Source organism: Pezoporus flaviventris, unplaced genomic scaffold (genome assembly GCF_033815535.1).
Source record: "Pezoporus flaviventris isolate CSIRO_AGI_PZ_B2104156 unplaced genomic scaffold, CSIRO_AGI_Pfla_v1 ptg000091l, whole genome shotgun sequence".
In the NCBI taxonomy this organism is placed as follows: Eukaryota; Metazoa; Chordata; class Aves; order Psittaciformes; family Psittacidae; genus Pezoporus; species Pezoporus flaviventris.
Window position 1 is genome coordinate 1,070,619 of NW_026892639.1, and position 18,127 is coordinate 1,088,745.

The following is an 18,127-nucleotide window of genomic DNA, read 5'->3' on the forward strand; positions in this document are numbered from 1 at the left end:
TGGCATGGGTTTGTGCTACAAATTACAGGTATGTGAGAGCCTGAAAGACACATAATGAGACCTTGCACCTACCACTCTGGTCCGTCAGCACATTTCAGAGGCTGGAGTTAACCTAATACTTCGGTAAAAAGGCTTGGGGCTTATAAAGCTTATAAAGCCTTCACCCATGATGTGGGTGTCTTGTGCTCATCACAGCTCTTGCTTTTATATGGAGCTGGTAAAGCCTGGTCCAGTTTGAGTGCTTACAGCAGCCAGGCTCTGGATATAGATCTTTATGGGGGCCGACTCCTGTTGTTTGTTTGCAACACTGCTTCACTCTTAAGAGGACCACATCATATTGGATAAACTGCCTGATGCTCAGAGTTTTCAGAGCCATGTTCCCCTGTGTAATGTTCTGCGGGAAAATGAAATTCCAATTACGGTCTGGTCCTGACTGAGGGAAGAAGGCAGCAAAAACTTGGACTCCAAAGCAGGGGTCAATACTGGCTCCAAAGCTGACCTCAACAGCCTGGAAATCAATTGAGAGAGCAACCTTTAATGCATTAGCAACCTGTCGCATCGGCTTCCTGCGCAGGGCTTTGGCAACATAATAAAATATTAATACTGACTTTAATTGCTGGTTTGCTGCCTTGAGCAGGTAGCAATGTTAGCTAGAACCCAGGGGAGCACCAAGTGCGTGGAAAACTGGGGAGGCATTTTAACATAGGCAAGAGTGATGGATTGCTCAGTGCATGAGTACAGGACCTGGTAGATAAAGAAGTGTGGTCGATAGCTGAACGGGCAGATGTGAAAGATGCACAAATTTGGTTTCACACAGTGAAACTGTGTTCTTCCTGCTTTCTCAGCAGCTGAGCAATTTCTCCATCTGCATCCCTTCCTGGACAGACATCACTGCAAGGGGAAAACACCTCTGAAAAGCCATTGTTAAATAGCCAAAGAACCCCTCAGCTTTGGGCAGGAAACCGCCAGGTGGTTCTTGCTCAGGGGGGATTTGCTTCCCAACCTCTGTTATGGGTGAAACTGGCTGTGAGAGTCACAGGTGAAAACCTGCATCTGCTGAAACAGTGATTTCATCATGGAATCCCAGCCTGGTTTGTGTTGGAAGGGACCTTAAAGCTCATCCAGTTCCAGCCCCCTGCCATAGGCAGGGACACCTTCCACTGGAGCAGCTTGCTCCAAGCCCCTGTGTCCAACCTGGCCTTGAGCACTGCCAGGGATGGGGCAGCCACAGCTTCTCTGGGCACCCTGTGCCAGTGCCTCAGCACCCTCACAGGGAAGAGCTTCTGCCTAAGAGCTTATCTCAATCTCCCCTCTGGCAGGTTAAAGCCATTCCCCTTGGCCTATCCTTACAGGCCCTTGTCCAAAACCCCTTTACCAGTCCCTTTCCCCTCAGGCACTGGAAGCTGCTCTAACTTCTCCAGAAGATAAGAACTTTTCTTCTATTTCCATGCTGCAGAAGTTTTCCTCTGAGCAGGTAAAGGTGCTGGGCATGAAGGAGCCATCTGCCACTGCACCCCCACCAGTAAGCTTAGGCTGACACCATGTTGGTGATTCTCACAGCTCTGAGCTTCCCATATCCTTCTGCCCTGTGGCCTTGAAGGAGTCTCCTGCAGAAAAAAATGCAGGAAATGGGACCTCTGAATTTGCAGGGAAGTGGTTGAGGGGATGGCTGGGGGGGGGGAATGGTCATGCTCCCCACATTTTTTTACCTATTCAAAGGGGTGGGGAAAACAAAGAAAGGTTCACTCAAACCAGTTGCAAGGGTGCCCTGGTTCCTCTTGGGATCTGGAACCAAGGGGGAGCCCAGCCCAGCCCACCCCACTCAGACCTGAACTCCAGCCACCACTTGTTCTCCTGGTGACAGGGCTGCATCTCAGAGAGCTTTGGGCACAAAGCTCAAACCTACAGCCAGCCCCAGAGCTCAGCCCTGCATCCAGTCCTTCACTGGGACTAGGAATGAGGGATGAGAGTGGGGAAGGGCTTCACTATTGAACCCACCTATGGTCTGGAGTGAAACCTCCAGCTCCCAGCAGACACAACATTGCCTGCAAGCTGGCCCCACACCACAGGTGGGTTTGGGAAGGCAGGTTGGGCAGGAATCATGCCTTCACTCTCTCCACTAACCTCCGTGTGAACCCACTGGATTGCAGCTGCTGAAAGGAGCAGGGAGGCTGGAGGATAACTGGAAAATGGATCACAATTCCTAACAAACTGTATGAAGTTAACCCTGTACTGCCTGGATCAACCCAAACAGAGGTGGCAGCCAAAATTATGTCTGTAAATTCCATAAACAGCTTGGGAAGCATCAAGTAAAACATCTCAAGAAGTGAAAACAGTGGTTGGGTTTCAGGGCTTCTGGGTTTTCCTTGGTCCTTTTTTCAGTGAAAACCGCGGTATTCATATAACGAGTGTCCAAACCAGCAGCAACGGTGAAAGCACAAAGCAGGGCCGGCAGGGTCGTCCTCCTCCCTCTGCCGTCTGCTTCCCTGCGGCTCCCCCTTCAGCCCGGCAGCCCCAAGCTCCGGGGCTCCCCCCGCTGCTGACCCCCGCACGGTCTCGGCCCACCGCGACCGGAACCGCAGGGCGGGTGGCAGCGGGACCCCGGGCAGGCCCGGGACAGGAGCTAAGGGCAGCCCCGCTAGACGGGCCCGGGACTCCTTTGGCTCGGTCCCGACGCAGCAGCCGGGCCGGTGCCAGCCCCGCGGCGGCTGCCGGGGGGTACCGGGGGGTACGGGGGGTGCCGGGGGGTGCCGGGACGCAGAGCTCGGGGCGAGGTTTGGGGTAGGGGGGAGGCACTGTCTCCGGGTGACCAAGGCCCCCGCGGCCCCCCATTGGCGGGAGGGACGGGCGAGTTGATTTGTTATTGGCCAAGCGTTATCGGAGAAGGGCCAATAGGAATAAAGCTCTGTTGCCGTGAGAGCGGTGTGTGGCAACCGCGTGAAGAACACAGAGGGTCATGCGGCGCGGTGAGGCGTGACGGAGTGAAGCGGCTCCTGATTGGTTAAGCCGCTCAGAGGTTAGCCAATCCCGTTGGAGAGCGCGGGGCGGGGTGGCGGTTGGCCGGGCGCGAGGCAAACGGCCGCCCGTCGCCTCAGGCGGCCCGCCATGGCCGCGAGCTGCCGGTAGCCGCTGCAGCCGCTGTCCCGGGGGGTCGCCCATGGAGGTGAGGGGCGAGACATGGGCCGCGGGCCGGGGAGAGGCTGGGCTGTGCGGCTCTTGCTGTCAGAAACCCAGCGGGCACGGTTAGAGCCGGGCCGGGGCGCGGGTGACCCAGCGGGGCTGAGGGAGGCTTCCCTCACTGCGCCGCCGCCGTGTGTCCGCCGCCGCGACCGGGCTCGGTGCCGCGGTGCTCTCCTCTGTGGGGCGGCCCGGGCCTGCCTGTGGTGAGGGGTGCTGTGAAATAGCTCGGAAGTGTCGGGAATGTAATTCCCAGTGGCCTGAAAGGCTTCCTTGGGGGGGAAAGGAGTGTGAAGGGTTTGGTGGGTTTGGGGGTGTCACGAATCCAGACCAGCTCACTGTGCTGTGTGTTCCCTCATACCCTGACATCACAAATCGTGTGGGTGCCAGGTGTCCTTACTGAACAACGAGAAAATGTGGCACAGTGAGCGTAGTTCTGACTTTGAGTGTTCGCATACGTGTAAAACGTGGCTGAAAACAACTCTGAGTGCATCCGAGTGACTGCAGCGTAGATGAGAAGGAAGATCAGTGCTGTAGAGCTACATTAGGTGTAAAGTGTGTTTTCATCCTCAGCTGTGGAAGAGCATCTTTTTTAGGGCCAAGTGCTTATTCAGAATACTTTCGGAACACTAGTCCTATGAAACTTGAACCTTTTCTGGCTTTATTAAGCATTTTCAGTGAGCTGCTATGGTAATATTTAAAGTATTATACAAATCACTTTTTTATCTGGGAGCTAAAGGATTTGTTGGCCAGTCAGTTTTATTTTAGCTTTAAATTTTCTTCATGCACCTCACCTTGTGAAGGAGGGAAGAAAAGGCACCTAGCTTCTGTTCTGTGTTCATTCCTTGCTCCCACTGGTGATGGAGAGAGGGGTGGTTCTTAGGTGGAAGTTGGTTCTCCCATGGTTGCAGAACAGGGCAGATTTCCACTGTAGCTCCTGGTATGTGTGGTACAGCAAAAATCTAGCTCCTGAAGTCTGAAAATGCGCATCCAGGGTGGAATCAGCACAGCAATGAAAGGACAAGAGGTGTCTGGTGATGCACAGAATGGCTCCTCTGCTGTTGCTGGTGAAAGGATGGTAATTCTGCTCCTCTGAGCTGGCTCAGGAGCCTCCCAGCACCTGAATGGTGTGAACAGCTCAGGTGTTACCAGAGGCTGGTTTCCTTCTAACCTGCACCTTTTGCCTCCAAACCCCAGGTGAATTTCCGTGGTTTGCTGGGGTATTTTAAGGGTAAATATGAAAATGTTCCAGTGTCAATATGTAGAATAGTTCCTTGAAAACTCAGATGGAGCAGAATCCACAGGTAAAGGAAAATGTTAAAGAAGCTCCTGTTGGTATAAAATCTGCAGCTCTCAGGTCTGTGCAAAATTATGTCCTCCTACCACTTCTTTTTCTTGTTTTCTATAGCCTAAAATTGCGTTCCGAGGTGGCAGTCGCTGCTGGAGTAGTGCCGAAGCTGGCGGGAGGCTGACTGATGTGTTCAGTAATGTAATGACAGGCTCTGCCTCGCAGTATGGTTGCTACAAATCACAGGTTCCATTGCTTATAAATGAATCCTTTTATATCTGTGTAAGAGTTTGTGTTGCTTGTAAACAAAATGGTCCAAAACCCATTTCTAATGCAGTTGCTCCACAAAGTAGTATATTTTATATCTTTAACATTTAACCCTGTAGAAACACCAGGATTTTTTTCACTTAAAAGCTGAGAAGGCATGTTGTATTTAAACCAAACAAGCTCCTTTTCACGTAACTGGGCAGAAAATCTTTCCTCTAGAAAAGTTATTGGCTATAGGTTTTCTGTAGTGACTGGGAGGAGGGGAAGTCTCCTGATTCCTGTCAGTGGTCATCTGCTAGAAACTGCTGCAGGCTTTTCAGGCAAGGAATTCTCACTCCTGTGTGTATATGTGTTGGTCAGCAGGCACCAGCAGGAGTTACTTGCAGCCTTGTGTCGCATTATGTGGCTAGCTTGCTCCTCGTGCTGTGGTTACTCTGAGGGTGAACTCCACATAGAATGATGAAATGATAATTTGATGTGTTTAATATTAAAATCTACACTTTTATTGTATATAAAATGCAGAATGAAGAAAATGTAGAGCTACCTCAGACGTACAGTTCTTCCCTTTCCACGTCAGAGTACTCCGTGCCTGTGGACTCTTCCCTTTTATATGTACCGTGGTCTACATATGGAGATGATACTAAGCAGCCTGCTGCTGCTCAGAGTAATGTGAAGTCCAGGTAGTCATCTTTGACAGAGTGAGAATGTGTGTGTTGATGGAGTAGCTGGATTGTTTTGGGTTTTTTTGGTTCACTTTAACTTATGGAATATTTTCAATGAAGTCATGGTTTTAATGCAATTTGTTTTCAGGATTCAGCCTGAAAGGAATGATTATGGCAGTGAAGCAGATTTATATGGCCTTGTGTCTAACATCTTGGATGAGCAAGAGAAATCGCAGCCATATTGTGCTGAGGGGTGAGTGTGTTGCCATGCAAGCACTGTTGGCATTCTTCTCCCTAAAAGCTACCCTCACTGATCTCAGTCTGTGCTCTCTTAGTCATCTTTGCATCTGCCGTTGGCAAGTCCTCATGCTCATCAAGGTTTCCTTTCTTTGCTCATAATCTTCCAATATTTCTCTTGGGATACTTGAAAGCTTTTCTCTAGGTACTCAAATTACATGGTAACTTCTGGCTTTCTGGTATTTACGGAACTTTTTAATTGACATTTTTAAAGTAAGTCCTTCATAAGCATCGTGGAAATGCTTATTCAAATAAATCTCCTGAAATATATGCCTTGGCCTACTTATTTTAATATTTTTTTAGATCAAGATTGAATCCAGATTTTAGGTTTCTTTCTTAATTCATTTCAATTCACAGAAGGAATACACAAAACACAAAATCCTATTCTTTGATGCCTCCCTGAGCTGGCAGGAGAGAAGAATTCCATGCATGCAAAATGAATGTTTCTTGATGTTAGTGCTACATAAACAATATTTACATACCTAAATGTCAGGTTTATTATGCCTGCATTCTAACACCAGAAGAAACTATTAGATAGTCACAATTACTTGTCACAGAAGAATTCAGCTCCAGCATCCCTGAGATAATTGGAGGGCTCACTCTCTTGCTTGAATCTGAGTGTTCTAGGTGTAAGAGGCAAGAAACCCAGTTCTTAAGCCAGACACCACTCCTCCTTTCTGTCCTCCCAGACAATTCAAATGACTTCTGTACATGTGCTGAGTTCTGTAACTGGAGTGAGGGAAAACAGAGTCAGTCTTGCTCGAGTGCTTTATAAATCCCTTTGCTTCAGACAGTTAAGGTTGGATTTCTGTTTCCAGTACTGCCAGGTTTGGCAGTGACTGCAATGACTTCCAGGCACAATTGCATTTTTTCCTTAAGCTGTTTACAGTTTTCCTGGACAGTGACTGATTGTCTTGTGTTAATGATGGTAATTAGGGGAAGGAAAGGAAATGTGTTTATCCTTGATGTACCTGCAGGAAGCAGTGTAAGGCAGTGTAAGCCACAGGCAAGTCTGGAGCAATAAGATGATACAGAGAAGCATTTTATCTGGGCTGCTAGGACACAGCTTTGAGAGGTTGTGGTAGTTTGGGAAGTACAATTATCTTGTTGCTTAACCAGGAGTATTTTGGTGGAGACAGATAATAAATCTCTTGACAGGATTTGCTGTAATTTAGTGTGTACACATCACTTGCAGCTCAAAGGCATCATACATAGCTCCTAAGTTATATGGATGGGTAGAGGGAAGGCAGAATCCTTTTTCTCATCTAGTTAAGAGTAACTCTGAACATGACAGTAGTGGATAGAAGCTGGAGTAAGATATTTTTGAATCAACTGCAAGAAAGTATTTAGGGGAGAATTGAGTTCTTAAGCCTTTTCCTGCAGTTGGAAATGGGAGAGGAGCACCACAGATAAGACTAACAATATGTTTCTTGTTTTCCAAGGAGTTGCCCTTCCAACTTGAAGTCAATATGGCCCATGAACGTAACCGGAATCGTGGACCACCATGACTTATTGCCAGAAACTAAAAGACCAGTTGTTGGAGCTGCCTCACAACAGGGGTTTTATAGTAGTGAATCTGTATCTGCTGCTGAAAAACAGTACTTGCAAAGTGGTACCCTTGTGTCGCAGCAGAAGGCAGAGGAATGTTACCGTGGGTTTCCCGGCCTGGACCCTGAGGAGCAGAGTCTGTACCCTCCCAGGAGCGATCATGCCAACTGTTGCAACATGCAGACTAATGAGAACATGAAGACAACACCCTTATATCAGAACTATCCATACATAAAAAACGCCTTTATGCCCCCAGCTGGGTATTCAGAAGTAATCAAAGACTCAGGAGCTGATGCTTATCCTTACGGAAGGGAGAAGGCATGTCCCAAAGGACCAGACACGCTGTTGCACCAAAAGCGGGCAGAAATGTTCCTTCCACAGTTTCACAGATATAATGAAAACACAGATTATAGTAGGTACCCTGAATATTCTCATGCTAGTAAAGCAAAGCCTAACAAGAGCAACAATTGTAGCTTCCAAGAAAATAAAAAGTTAGTAAATGGAACCACTGAGGCACCACCTCTGGACACAGAACCCTATACTAAGTTATTTCAAGTTAAATCAGGAACTCAGAAAAAAATAGAAGATACCATTTTAGATCAGCAAAACTTTACATTTCCCAAGGCTGCAGGACTTCTACCAGAAAAACAATTCGCAAATGAAGCTTCATTCTGCACTGATTCGGGACAAAAATTTGAATATGGACTAAAATCTTTCACAGCTTGTCCAGGGAATAGTGATTGTGCAAATGGTGTGGAAAAGCAGCAGTTTTCCAAGTCTGATCTTCAGAATTCTGGATACTGTAAATCACTTCCATTGTTACCAAACGCAGCAAACCCTTCAGCAGGGACCATTGTGAGGCCACCTTGGATGAATATTCCAACAAAAACAGCTGCTTCTGCCCCATTTCAGAATCCTTTGCTGAAACTGAATAATCATTTACCTGCTTTTCCAAAAAGTTCCGGTCAGTCTAATGATTTTTTACAGTTGCCATCTTCAAATTTCCCTTTAAATAGCAATTTATTTCACAAGTACTTTCAAGATAACCCTTCATTTCTTTCAAGTCTTGATTTTGGTTATAACACTGCAGAACGAGCTCGGTCTGCTGCTTGCATGGAGGCACTGGTTAGGAGTGGAGAAGAGAATCTCATCGAGTATTTAAGTGAAAAGAAATTCAAGCAGCCAAATGGATTCTGTGACAATTATGCAGCTCAGCAGTTTGGGATCATTGAAAACATGAACAAACACCGTTTCCAGTTAAAGCCACGGAGTGAGTGTTGCGATCTGGAAGGACAGAAACGTGCAGATGGGCTGTTGCAGAATGTGTACCAGGATTTCATGGAGTCTCAGGCACAGTTTCATCTCGGGCAGGGGAGTGGAGACAGTAAGGCCATAAATCCCCTGATGTGCCTGCAGGCTCCAAGCTTTTCCAGCAATTGCGTGATGGGTGACTTCAGACGGAATCAGCAGCTGGGCTCAGGTGCCTTCCCCTTCAGATCAGGTCGCCTCTTCGGCCATTCCATTGTCCCTCTGATGGAGTCTCCTGACTTGTTCTCCCGTGATGATTTAAAACGTTTCTACCCTTATTTTAACGATAAGGTGTATGGTGAGAGTCCTTTCTCTGGGTTTGTGCCAGCATTTGGATTTCAGAAGCAAGTTAAAAGCCGTAGTGGGCCTGCCAGCGAGCTTCATGTTAGACTGGAAGAATGTTATGAGCAGTGGAGAGCTTTGGAGAAAGAAAGAAAGAAGGTAAGAAATAAGAATTAATATGCCATATCACATGTTTGATGTTGATCTCATCCAGCTCAGTCCAGTTAGAGATCACGGGTAATTCTCACTGTTATGAGTTTAAATGTTTAATGGGACTTCAGAGTTTAAAGGCTTTGTTTCCCTGTCTATTTGGGACTGAAAACAAAAGTTTTGAAGGTCTGTAGCCTGTTTTGGGAGCATAACTAACATTGTATAGAATGTTGTACTTAAAGCAGGAATGCAGGGACTTCTTCAGTCTCAGAGTTGGGGTGTGTATGACTAACAAAGCCATGTTACACCTTGTTTGTAACACAGTAAGTACAGTGCATCTGGAAACTTTGAAAGCAAATCCAGTAGTTGTATTTTGAATTGGAATAAACTTTAATCCTTTCAAGAATTAATTGAATTTCTTAGACCCTCGCCTTTTAGTTCTTTATATGAGGAGTTCTCACCTCCTGTTTCCCTGAAGTTTTAAACCTAAGATATGTTTGAAGGGGCTCTTTTTCCCTCCCCCAGAAACTGAAGCTGAAGAAAGGGTAATACTAAAACACTTGAACTAAAGTTTCATGTAGCTGCATATGAAGCCCTACTTAGAGCAATTGCCCTTCTTGGTCATCAGGGGAAGTGCTTCATGTTACCCTTGTTGCATGTAAAAGCTGACTTATGTCCCCAGTTCAGCTCGGTTTGAATTTCAATGCCAGCTGGAGCTATGAGAGAAGCGGGAGCAAAGGCACCTGCAAATAGTGGGGCTAGGCATTTGGCTGAGGATTGCTCTGAGGAGGCTCTGTTGTGCTGGTCCACCAAAAAAACCCATCATTGTGAGGGGCTGTAACACAGGAGGGGAGTTGCCAGAGTGTTTCCTGACAAAGGCTGGCTGTTAAATATAGGAGTCAGGGAGAGTCTGACTTCAGGAGGAGAGCCTGGGGTCTAGGCTTGGGTGGGAAAGTGCAAAAGAGTTGCCACATGTGGCAGGGGGACGTGGTGGGGATGATTAGGCAGCAGCTTTATGTGGACCACCACAAAACAGTCTAAGAAATGCAATTTTAAACTCGATTCAGCTAGCTGTGTGTTGTTGCAGGTATTCCAGAGCCACAGAGCAATGGAGTGAGAGAGACTGGCATCTGAAATCTGGCAGTCAGGACTCAAAGTCATTTTCTGATGGCTAAATAAAATATGATTTCATTTTAACAATTTAACAAGGAACAAGCTTTCTGTAGCTTGAGTAATATACCAAAATTAGGTTAATTGCTGACTTAACCAATTTGCTTTTAATTTTGTGGGCGAGGTCCACATCTGTATGCTCCATCTTTTCTTGCCTGGTAATTCTGACTTTCCTCCATTTTATTTAGTACAGGCTGTACAGAGTGTGAGAAGACATAGCACTTCTGAAACACCTTTTTGGGGCATCATTACTTTAGTTGAACTGCTTTCAGTAAAGCAGTTGTTCACTTGTAACAGGTGATTGTCTTACCAAATGGTTAAATCCCAAATGCCTGAATCCTCCTTAGCTACCAAAAAGGAACAGAAAATCCAACCCCTAAGGGAAGAAATTGTCTATCTGATATTTTTTTCTTGGTTCTGTAAAAAAGCACAATTACAGCTTACATTCTTAGGGAGTTATTCTTTTGTTTTCCTGCAGACTGAATCAGCTCTTGCTAAGAATTTCCAAGGGAAAAAGGTTTCCAGTGCTAACAACACTCCACTTCCAAGACTGACATCAAACCCATCAAGAGTTGATCGCTTAATTGTGGATCAGCTTCGTGAACGAGCCAGAGTGAGTTGTAGGATTCAAACTAAAAACACCTATTGAACTGATCAGACAGAACTTAAAGTACAGCATAAGATAAGTGAGATGATCAGAGCAGCTTTTCCCAAAATAGCTTTCTTCTTAAATGCTATGCAGGGAATATTTCAGCAGTCCCTGCTAGAATACCTGCAGCTCCAGGTTCACTGCTGCTGTTGCCAGGGAACCCGCAGAGTGGCTGCAGCTCACGTTTACAGCCCTACATGCCAGGAGGTTGCAGCTTCTAGTACAGGAGCATGCATGAGATGCCACAATCCAGTCAGCTAACCAAACTGCTTGCACAGCTCTACGCTGTGCATTTTGAGCTCTTCTGTTTTGAGTAGCTCAGCAGAGAAATGGTCACCCTAGATTTGTAGACACTGTGTTACACTAGGTATTTGTGATGGAAAAAGCAGTTTAATTAACGTTTATAATACTTTGATATATATATTTGCTTGAGAGTCTTGTATTATTTTTTTTTCATGCTGAATGGTTATTTGATGCAACTTCAGCCTGAATTTCTACATTACTAGTTTGCTGCTCAAGCCGAACAGCTATAACCTGTAGGGCAGACACGGCCAATGTATTTGGAGCTGTCTGCGGCTCTGTGGCCAAATGACAGTGCCAGTGCACAGTATCATGCTGCTCTGTGAGGCAGCAGCCTGCACATAATTCTGCAAGGGAGGCCGAAGGGAGGAAGCAAGCAGGAGCTGAGCTGCCAGCAAAACAGCAAGGGTCTGATCTGCCTCTTCTGAGGCTGAGAAGCCAGAGCCAGAATGCTCATGCTGCAGGAGGAGGAGACACGTGGGCTGAAAGCGCAGTCCTGGAGCCTGCCCCTGTTGAGGGGATGTAGGATTCAAGGCAGCAGCTGTTGTGCTGAGGAATGCTAGTTCTTGGAGGAACCAGTACTGCTGAGCTTGGCTGCTCCCGAGCAACACTGGTAGGGGCCATGTTCCCTACCAATCTCACAGAGGTGAAATACACGGGGGAGCCCTGCCTGCTTGCTGCCTGCTGAAATCTCTTCTGTGCAATTGCTTGGCTTTGGTCGTACAGCTGAGTAGAGAGTACGGTGAAAGGCTTACTGATAGGCTTAGCGTGCACTCTTTAAACTACTGCTTCATTAACCCCAAAAAGAGCAGTGTTACAAAGTTTCCGCTTTCAGAATTCTTGCCTGTCCTTGTCCTGGTACTTTAAAACTGCATCTGAAAAAGGACTTAATCGTATCTGGCCATTTGAGGAACCAAACTTCAGGGCATAGAACCTCAAACCATTGCTGGGTAGCAAGTGAAAAGTAGTTTTAAGAATGTTCAAAAGCACAGAGAGGCAGTCAAACGTGGAGTCTAACAGCAAAACAGTTAGTGGCAGCCAAAGAGAAACTGCTAGAGGTTCAAGTGGAAGCTGAGCTGGCTGAATCTTCATAGTATGGAGCATCTAATTAAACCCTCTTGGTGGCCACACACTTACTTTGGTTTTCTCATTTGAGACTTCAACTTGCGGTTGCTTTCACTTCCAGAGCAAAGCCTAGCTGATGGAGAGGTGACAGTAGCTTCCTTCGCTATGTCATCAGTAGCTATTACAACCACTTAATAGTCAAAGAACAAGCTTTAAACCAGGATCTTATCTTTATAGATTGTATCTCATCTCTCTCATGTCTGGGGAGATGCAAATCCAAGCTCCATTGTAATTGGAGAATGTCTCACACATTGATGGATGCTGAGTCTGGACATTCAGCTTGTCCTGTCAAAGCTCTTTTATTCTCAACTAGCAAAGGAGTTTTACCAGAGAGAGGAAATCAGAGCTTATTTCTAGTAGTGAGAGTATGTATGGGCTGGGGAGTACATTATGTAGTTCCTGTTTCAAATACAGTTTTGTGAAAACAGTCATCAGAGTTGGGCCTGAAATGTCAGTCCTTACCCCATGGTGCATGCTTGCTTCCAGACTGCAGGGTCTGTGGCTGAGAGCCTCCAGCAGTCAGCCTCAGCATCACTGGTGGCTTGATGCTTTTCCCAATGAAGGACCTGAATTACTTGGCAAGCCCCATGGCAGCCAAAAGGGATGGATCAGTTGTGCTTTTTAAGAGGAGGGCAGGTTCAGTTAATTCCTCTGAGTTGTGAGTGGAAGGAATGGTCTCTTTGGAGTGCAGGATAAACTTCTGGAAGACCTGAGAGGATGGGAAAGCAAGCATTTGAGCTTTGCTGACTGCTGTAGATTTTGCTTTTAATTGCCTGGCACTTCTCCCAGGCTTAGTATAAAGAATGTAGGCATTTAACTGTCAGTTGTGGATGCCACTGGATCAGGTTGAGGTACCTGAAAGCCTGGTCTTCAGAACCTAAGTCCTTTTGTGGCTGTGGATGTGCTAGTAAGCAAGGCTGGAAAATTATGTCAGGTTCATCTTACTTTGCTTCACTTGCTTATGCAATCCCACTGTGCCACTCCTTAAAATCTGGCTTTTTCTTCAGGAACAAATCTAGGGATTTTAAACAATCTTACCTGCTTTAGCTTCCTATCCAAGTGACTGATTCCTCAGCTGTTTGTGTGAAGTTCTCTCTGCCCTTTTATAAACTCTCAGTTTCTTTACCAATGTGAAATGTCACTTTTTGATTGTACTGGTTGTTGTTCACAGTAACTTGTTCATTTTATTCCTGCCTGTGTTTCCCCACCCCACTGGCTTTTGCCAGACCTCAGGTTGATCAGGACAGGGCTGGCAGTGGGAGCTTGCTCCTGCTGGAGCACTCTAAAGAACTTAGCAAGGAGTGGTTGCTCTGTTCTGCTGTTGTGGATGCTGTTACCAAAGTAACTGTCTTGGCCAACAGCCTGCTCTGAGGATACTTGGGGCACATTGGGCAAATTGTCCTGCTTCAAACACCTTTCTAGCCACCCTTTCTTAGGTTTCCAAGCCTCCATGCCAGTTATTTTTCTAGAGAAGTCTACTGTTGTTCTCCTGCAAGAAAACATCATGAACTTTGCTTTGCACTGTGCTCTCAGACCCTGTGTTTCTTCTTTTTTAACCTGTGGATGACCATTGCCCAAGGAACATTACAATTTGGAATTTTTAGTTATATCTCTTTCTGCAGACTAGCAACCAGGTTCCTCAGTGGTCTGTGAATCATCATTTAGGAATGGCTTATCAATGGGAAATACATAATAATGTTACTGTTTTAAGATAAACCAGTGCAGACTTTGAATTGATTAAACAAAACTGAAGTATTTCTGAATGCTGGTGCTCAATATTCTCTAAAAGAGCTCCTTCAGTGTTGGATATCCATTCTGAAAGTCAGCCAACAGATGAGGTTCCACAGCAGCTTTAGCAAATCCAAACCAAGACTGGAACAGCACAAAGAGATCATCTGGGCAAACACTGGCTGCCCTTTGTGCGATTGGTTTTCACCCAGGTAACTGCAGCAGTACTGAGAGAAGGGGGGATCACAGTGGTCTTCAGTCAGAGGAGTGCACATTGTCAACAAACCACCGTCATGTGTTTGCCTCAAAGTTGTATATATCTATTATTAACTAGTAAGCTGCATGTGCTAATATTTGGCTATTTTAGCTTTGCTGTTGTGCTGTGCACACCCAGGTATTCTACAGCTTCAGGTCTGGAGAAGAAACTAGGTAAGAATTTAAAACCACTTCAGCTGTAACTTTATGAACTGTTTTCAAAAGAAAATAATGGTTATCATTAATCTTTCTAATCCTAGCTAATTTTCTTGTAAGTCTAGATGAGTATAGTTTGAACTCCTGTAACATGTAAAAATGTTCATTAGGTTGTGACTTTACTGGGAAAAATGGAGCGCCTTCGCAGTTCTCCCCTTCATGCTAACATTTCCACTGCTCTTGATAAACATCTGGAGGTAATTCATGTAGTGCAGTCACGTAGAAAAGATGAAATTGTAAATGCTTCCAATCGACAGAGGCAAGGAGCTCCCAGATGCCAGGATGACAGAGGTATAACTATGCTTACATACTTTTATAAGGTAGCTGAAAAGTTCTACACATATTGCAAGTGTATAAAAAGTTAAGTATGAGGGTTATTTGATAAACTTGCGATTTATTTTTCAGTGTCTACAGCTTGATGGGGTTTAGATGATGGTTTTGAGAGGATGCTAAAACTGGGGTGTAGTGATCATCGAGTTAAATCAGTTTGGAGTGCATTTATTCAACTAATAAATCAGCAAGAGATGAGAAGGTAGTGGGGTTTTCTTTGTAATGCAGTTTGGGATTGGGGATGGGCATAGAATCATAGAACCACAGAATGGTTTGGGTTGGGAGGGACCTAAAGCTCATCCAGTTCCAAACCCCTACCACAGCAGGGACACTTCCCATAGACCAGGTTGCTCAAAGCTATTATGATATTCAGCTATTGCCACTTTCTTCTCCCTGTCCCTCATGTACCTGTTTGTACCCCTCTCACCCTGTCTTTATGTATGTGTAGAACTTTCTTGGTAGCTCCATCCTGAATCTTTGCAGTGAGACCAAGCTGGCCTTGCATTATAAATGCATTTCCTCTTCAAGCATGTTATGTCATAGGCAGGCATAAAATACAAATTGTACTTTCAATGGATACACAAAAATATACTCATCAGAATGTTTTTGTACAATATAGCAGGGTTTTTTTTCACCTGTTCACCATCATTCTTACTTCTCTTTACCTCAGTTGAAGATGATTTGACTTGTTTAGTAAACAGATTTAGTTTTCAGGATCTTTCAGGAGGATACAGATGTTTCATGTAATTTTCTGAGGGAAGAAAAGACCCTTTTAATGTCTCTAACCCTCTGGCACTGTATTCAGCCAAAGACTTTAAAACAACTCTTCTTTATTACTGTGGGATTTTTCCTTCTTCCCTTGTAATGACCTGAATGGCAACCACATCTCCCAGCTTTAACAGGCACATTTGTGTGAGGGTCACTTGTTTCTTAGCTTTTTCTAGGCAATCCAGATGACACCATTCCTGTGGTCAATTCCTCATTCCACAAAGCCTGGTATGGAAATTGGAATTTTGAAAATACAGGACCTGATAATCACATCTTTCCACTTTATTCTGTCCTTTATTTCTCTGGAGTTACCCTTCTAGACACTACCTTCTAAAATGCTTTGGGTGGCTGACACTTGTGTTGGAGAAGGGGCTTTTCATGGTGATTCTTCACAGTCACCTGAATCAGTTTTCTATACCACTCCTTCCAGCTGCTTTAGCAGTGTTCACTGTAGAGGAATGGGGTGGTCACTGGCAGATGAAAGGAGTGTGTCTCAGAATGGGTTTTGCAGAAGGCAGCCCAGGGAGTGAGAGCAGGATGAGCTACTGAAGAGGGATGGTGTGGTAATAAGGGTAGGTCTCTAAATTCTGCCCTTTTCTGAGGCGAACCCCCAGGAGGGCCATGCTTTCACCTGGAACTGTGACCCCAAGAACATGAGTTGAAGGTAGGTGCCAGGTTTGTGCAGTAAAAGGAAACTGCAGTCGTGCTTGCTGAGCATGAGCAGACTTTGACTTAAAGTCTCCCACTGCTTCCAAATTCCGTGGAAGCGTTTGACCATGGGGTCAAGGGCACATGTGCTTTCTGTGCAGCACAGCACCACCCAGTGTGACCCAGCTGATGGGAGCGAGTGTGCCCCTGCCCATGCAAACTCTGGCTGAAACCTCCAGTGCCTAGAAGAGGGCATTGAATTTGTTTCTTCACAGAGCCTGCAATTAAAATCAAAGCATTATCTATGCATGAAGCCATTGCTGTTGAATAAATGGACCACTGCACCACCTTAATCTTTGCTTTAAAGTGGTGGGGGTTGGCACATGTTTGCAGAACATGATCTGTAGGCTTCAGTAAAATGCTGTAAATGGGCTATTCCTTCACATGCCTAAATAATTTCTTGGGTAAGATGGGCAAAGGATCCACTATGTGGGTATGGAGGGGTTGCTGTGAAGGTTCACAATGAGCTCAGGCAGGAAGGGGTGGGCAGTGCCTTTAGTACACGTGTACATGGAACACTTTCAAAGGCAGAGCTGACCATGAGGCTTTAGGTGCTACTGAAGAGTAGGCAACAAAGCGAGTACCTAAATTCTGTAGACCTCCTTGTATGAGGGCACAAAAATCAGTGCTTTCTCAGATTCAACTCTTACAGAGAGACAGGCAAAACCAGACACTAAAAAAGGCCTGAAAGTTTTACTCTCTTTAGCAGTGCCAGCATGAATCAAACCCAAACAGTGCTTGCTGCTGTCCTGTCTGAGAAAGATTAAACTGCCATTTCCTCCTTGCAGATGTGTTTGCTCTGGCTTTGGCAATTAAAGAAATGAGTGTAGCGACACGTAAAGCCCGTACGACTCTGTGGTGTGCACTCCAGATGACCTTACCCAAATCTGCAGCTGGAAAACCGGACCTGGAGAAAACACTTCGGGAGCTGGAGCAGCCTGAGGAGAAAGCCTGTGAAAACCCAGATGGCAGCAGCATCCCGGGTCAGAGGGCTGATGTGAGCAAGCGCTAAGGAACACTGCACCCAGAAATACAGTCCACAGGGTGTACGTGTGAGAGATGCTACACTCGTTCTTTTTAATTATTTGTAAAGTTTTGAACTAATATTCCTATTTAAAGCTGTATCTTGACAAGAAGTTGAATTTGCATTAAGGGCTCTCGGGTTCTACTTCAAACTGTTCACATGGCAGCGTCAGAATATTGTAAAGCCAAACTGGTGAATGTTAACTTAAAAACTAATCAGATTTCTTAATTAACAGCCAGGGCATTATTTAACTTCTGCAGGTGACCCCTGGTGTACAATACTTCTGATAACTTCTTTTAGTTTTGCTTTAGGAAATAGGTTTTAAAATAATGATTCTTAAAGACTGTAGTCTAACAGGGCGTCTGGTCAGTGTCAGATGAGATTGTGATGTAAAAATGGTTTCCTTATCGAACTAAAACCTGGAAACAGGAGGACAAAAATGCAAAGAATACCCAATATTCATGTAAAATTAAATATTTAAAATAGAAATATTTATGAATTTGAGATTTTAGATCTAAGTTGGTGAAAGGAGATGCACCGGATTCTACTAAATTACTGGTATGACAAAATTGCTGTTGTGAAACCATGCAATTTAGTAAATGTGTTCAAAATCATTTGGGCATGCTCTCGGGGAATAAACAAAAGAAACCTCCGTTTTAAAGTATTTAAACCTAATCAAAAGACAACATGCACACAGGATTATCCTTTTAAAAGCTGTGCAGCAGCTGAAAAATAATGAGCACTGTTTTTAATACCTTCACTTGAAAATTGGAAGAGGCATCACAACATTCTGAGACGTAGGTTTTCCCAAAGTTACTCTTTTCACTAGTTTGGTTTGAAATTGGATTGTTATATTTTAGACTTCTTATCTGACC

General features: G+C 45.2%; 1 protein-coding gene across 3 annotated transcripts; it reads left to right on the top strand.

The window, feature by feature from the left end:
• Positions 1 to 3,026: 3,026 nt before the first annotated feature.
• MEIOC (meiosis specific with coiled-coil domain) lies at positions 3,027 to 17,944 on the top strand. 3 transcript variants are annotated; one of them, XM_061475973.1, is made up of 9 exons: positions 3,028 to 3,163; positions 4,375 to 4,481; positions 4,586 to 4,711; positions 5,255 to 5,412; positions 5,543 to 5,647; positions 7,134 to 8,988; positions 10,628 to 10,762; positions 14,533 to 14,713; positions 17,017 to 17,944. In XM_061475973.1, exons 2-9 carry the CDS (start codon positions 4,464 to 4,466, stop codon positions 17,238 to 17,240), a joined length of 2,802 nt encoding a protein of 933 aa, XP_061331957.1. In that variant the 5' UTR covers positions 3,028 to 3,163; positions 4,375 to 4,463; the 3' UTR covers positions 17,241 to 17,944. The 3 variants fall into 3 exon arrangements, with proteins under 3 accessions (XP_061331959.1, XP_061331957.1, XP_061331958.1); XM_061475974.1 differs by having other exon boundaries at positions 4,408 to 4,481; XM_061475975.1 differs by lacking the exon at positions 4,375 to 4,481 and having other exon boundaries at positions 3,027 to 3,163.
• The last annotated feature ends 183 nt before the right edge of the window (positions 17,945 to 18,127 follow it).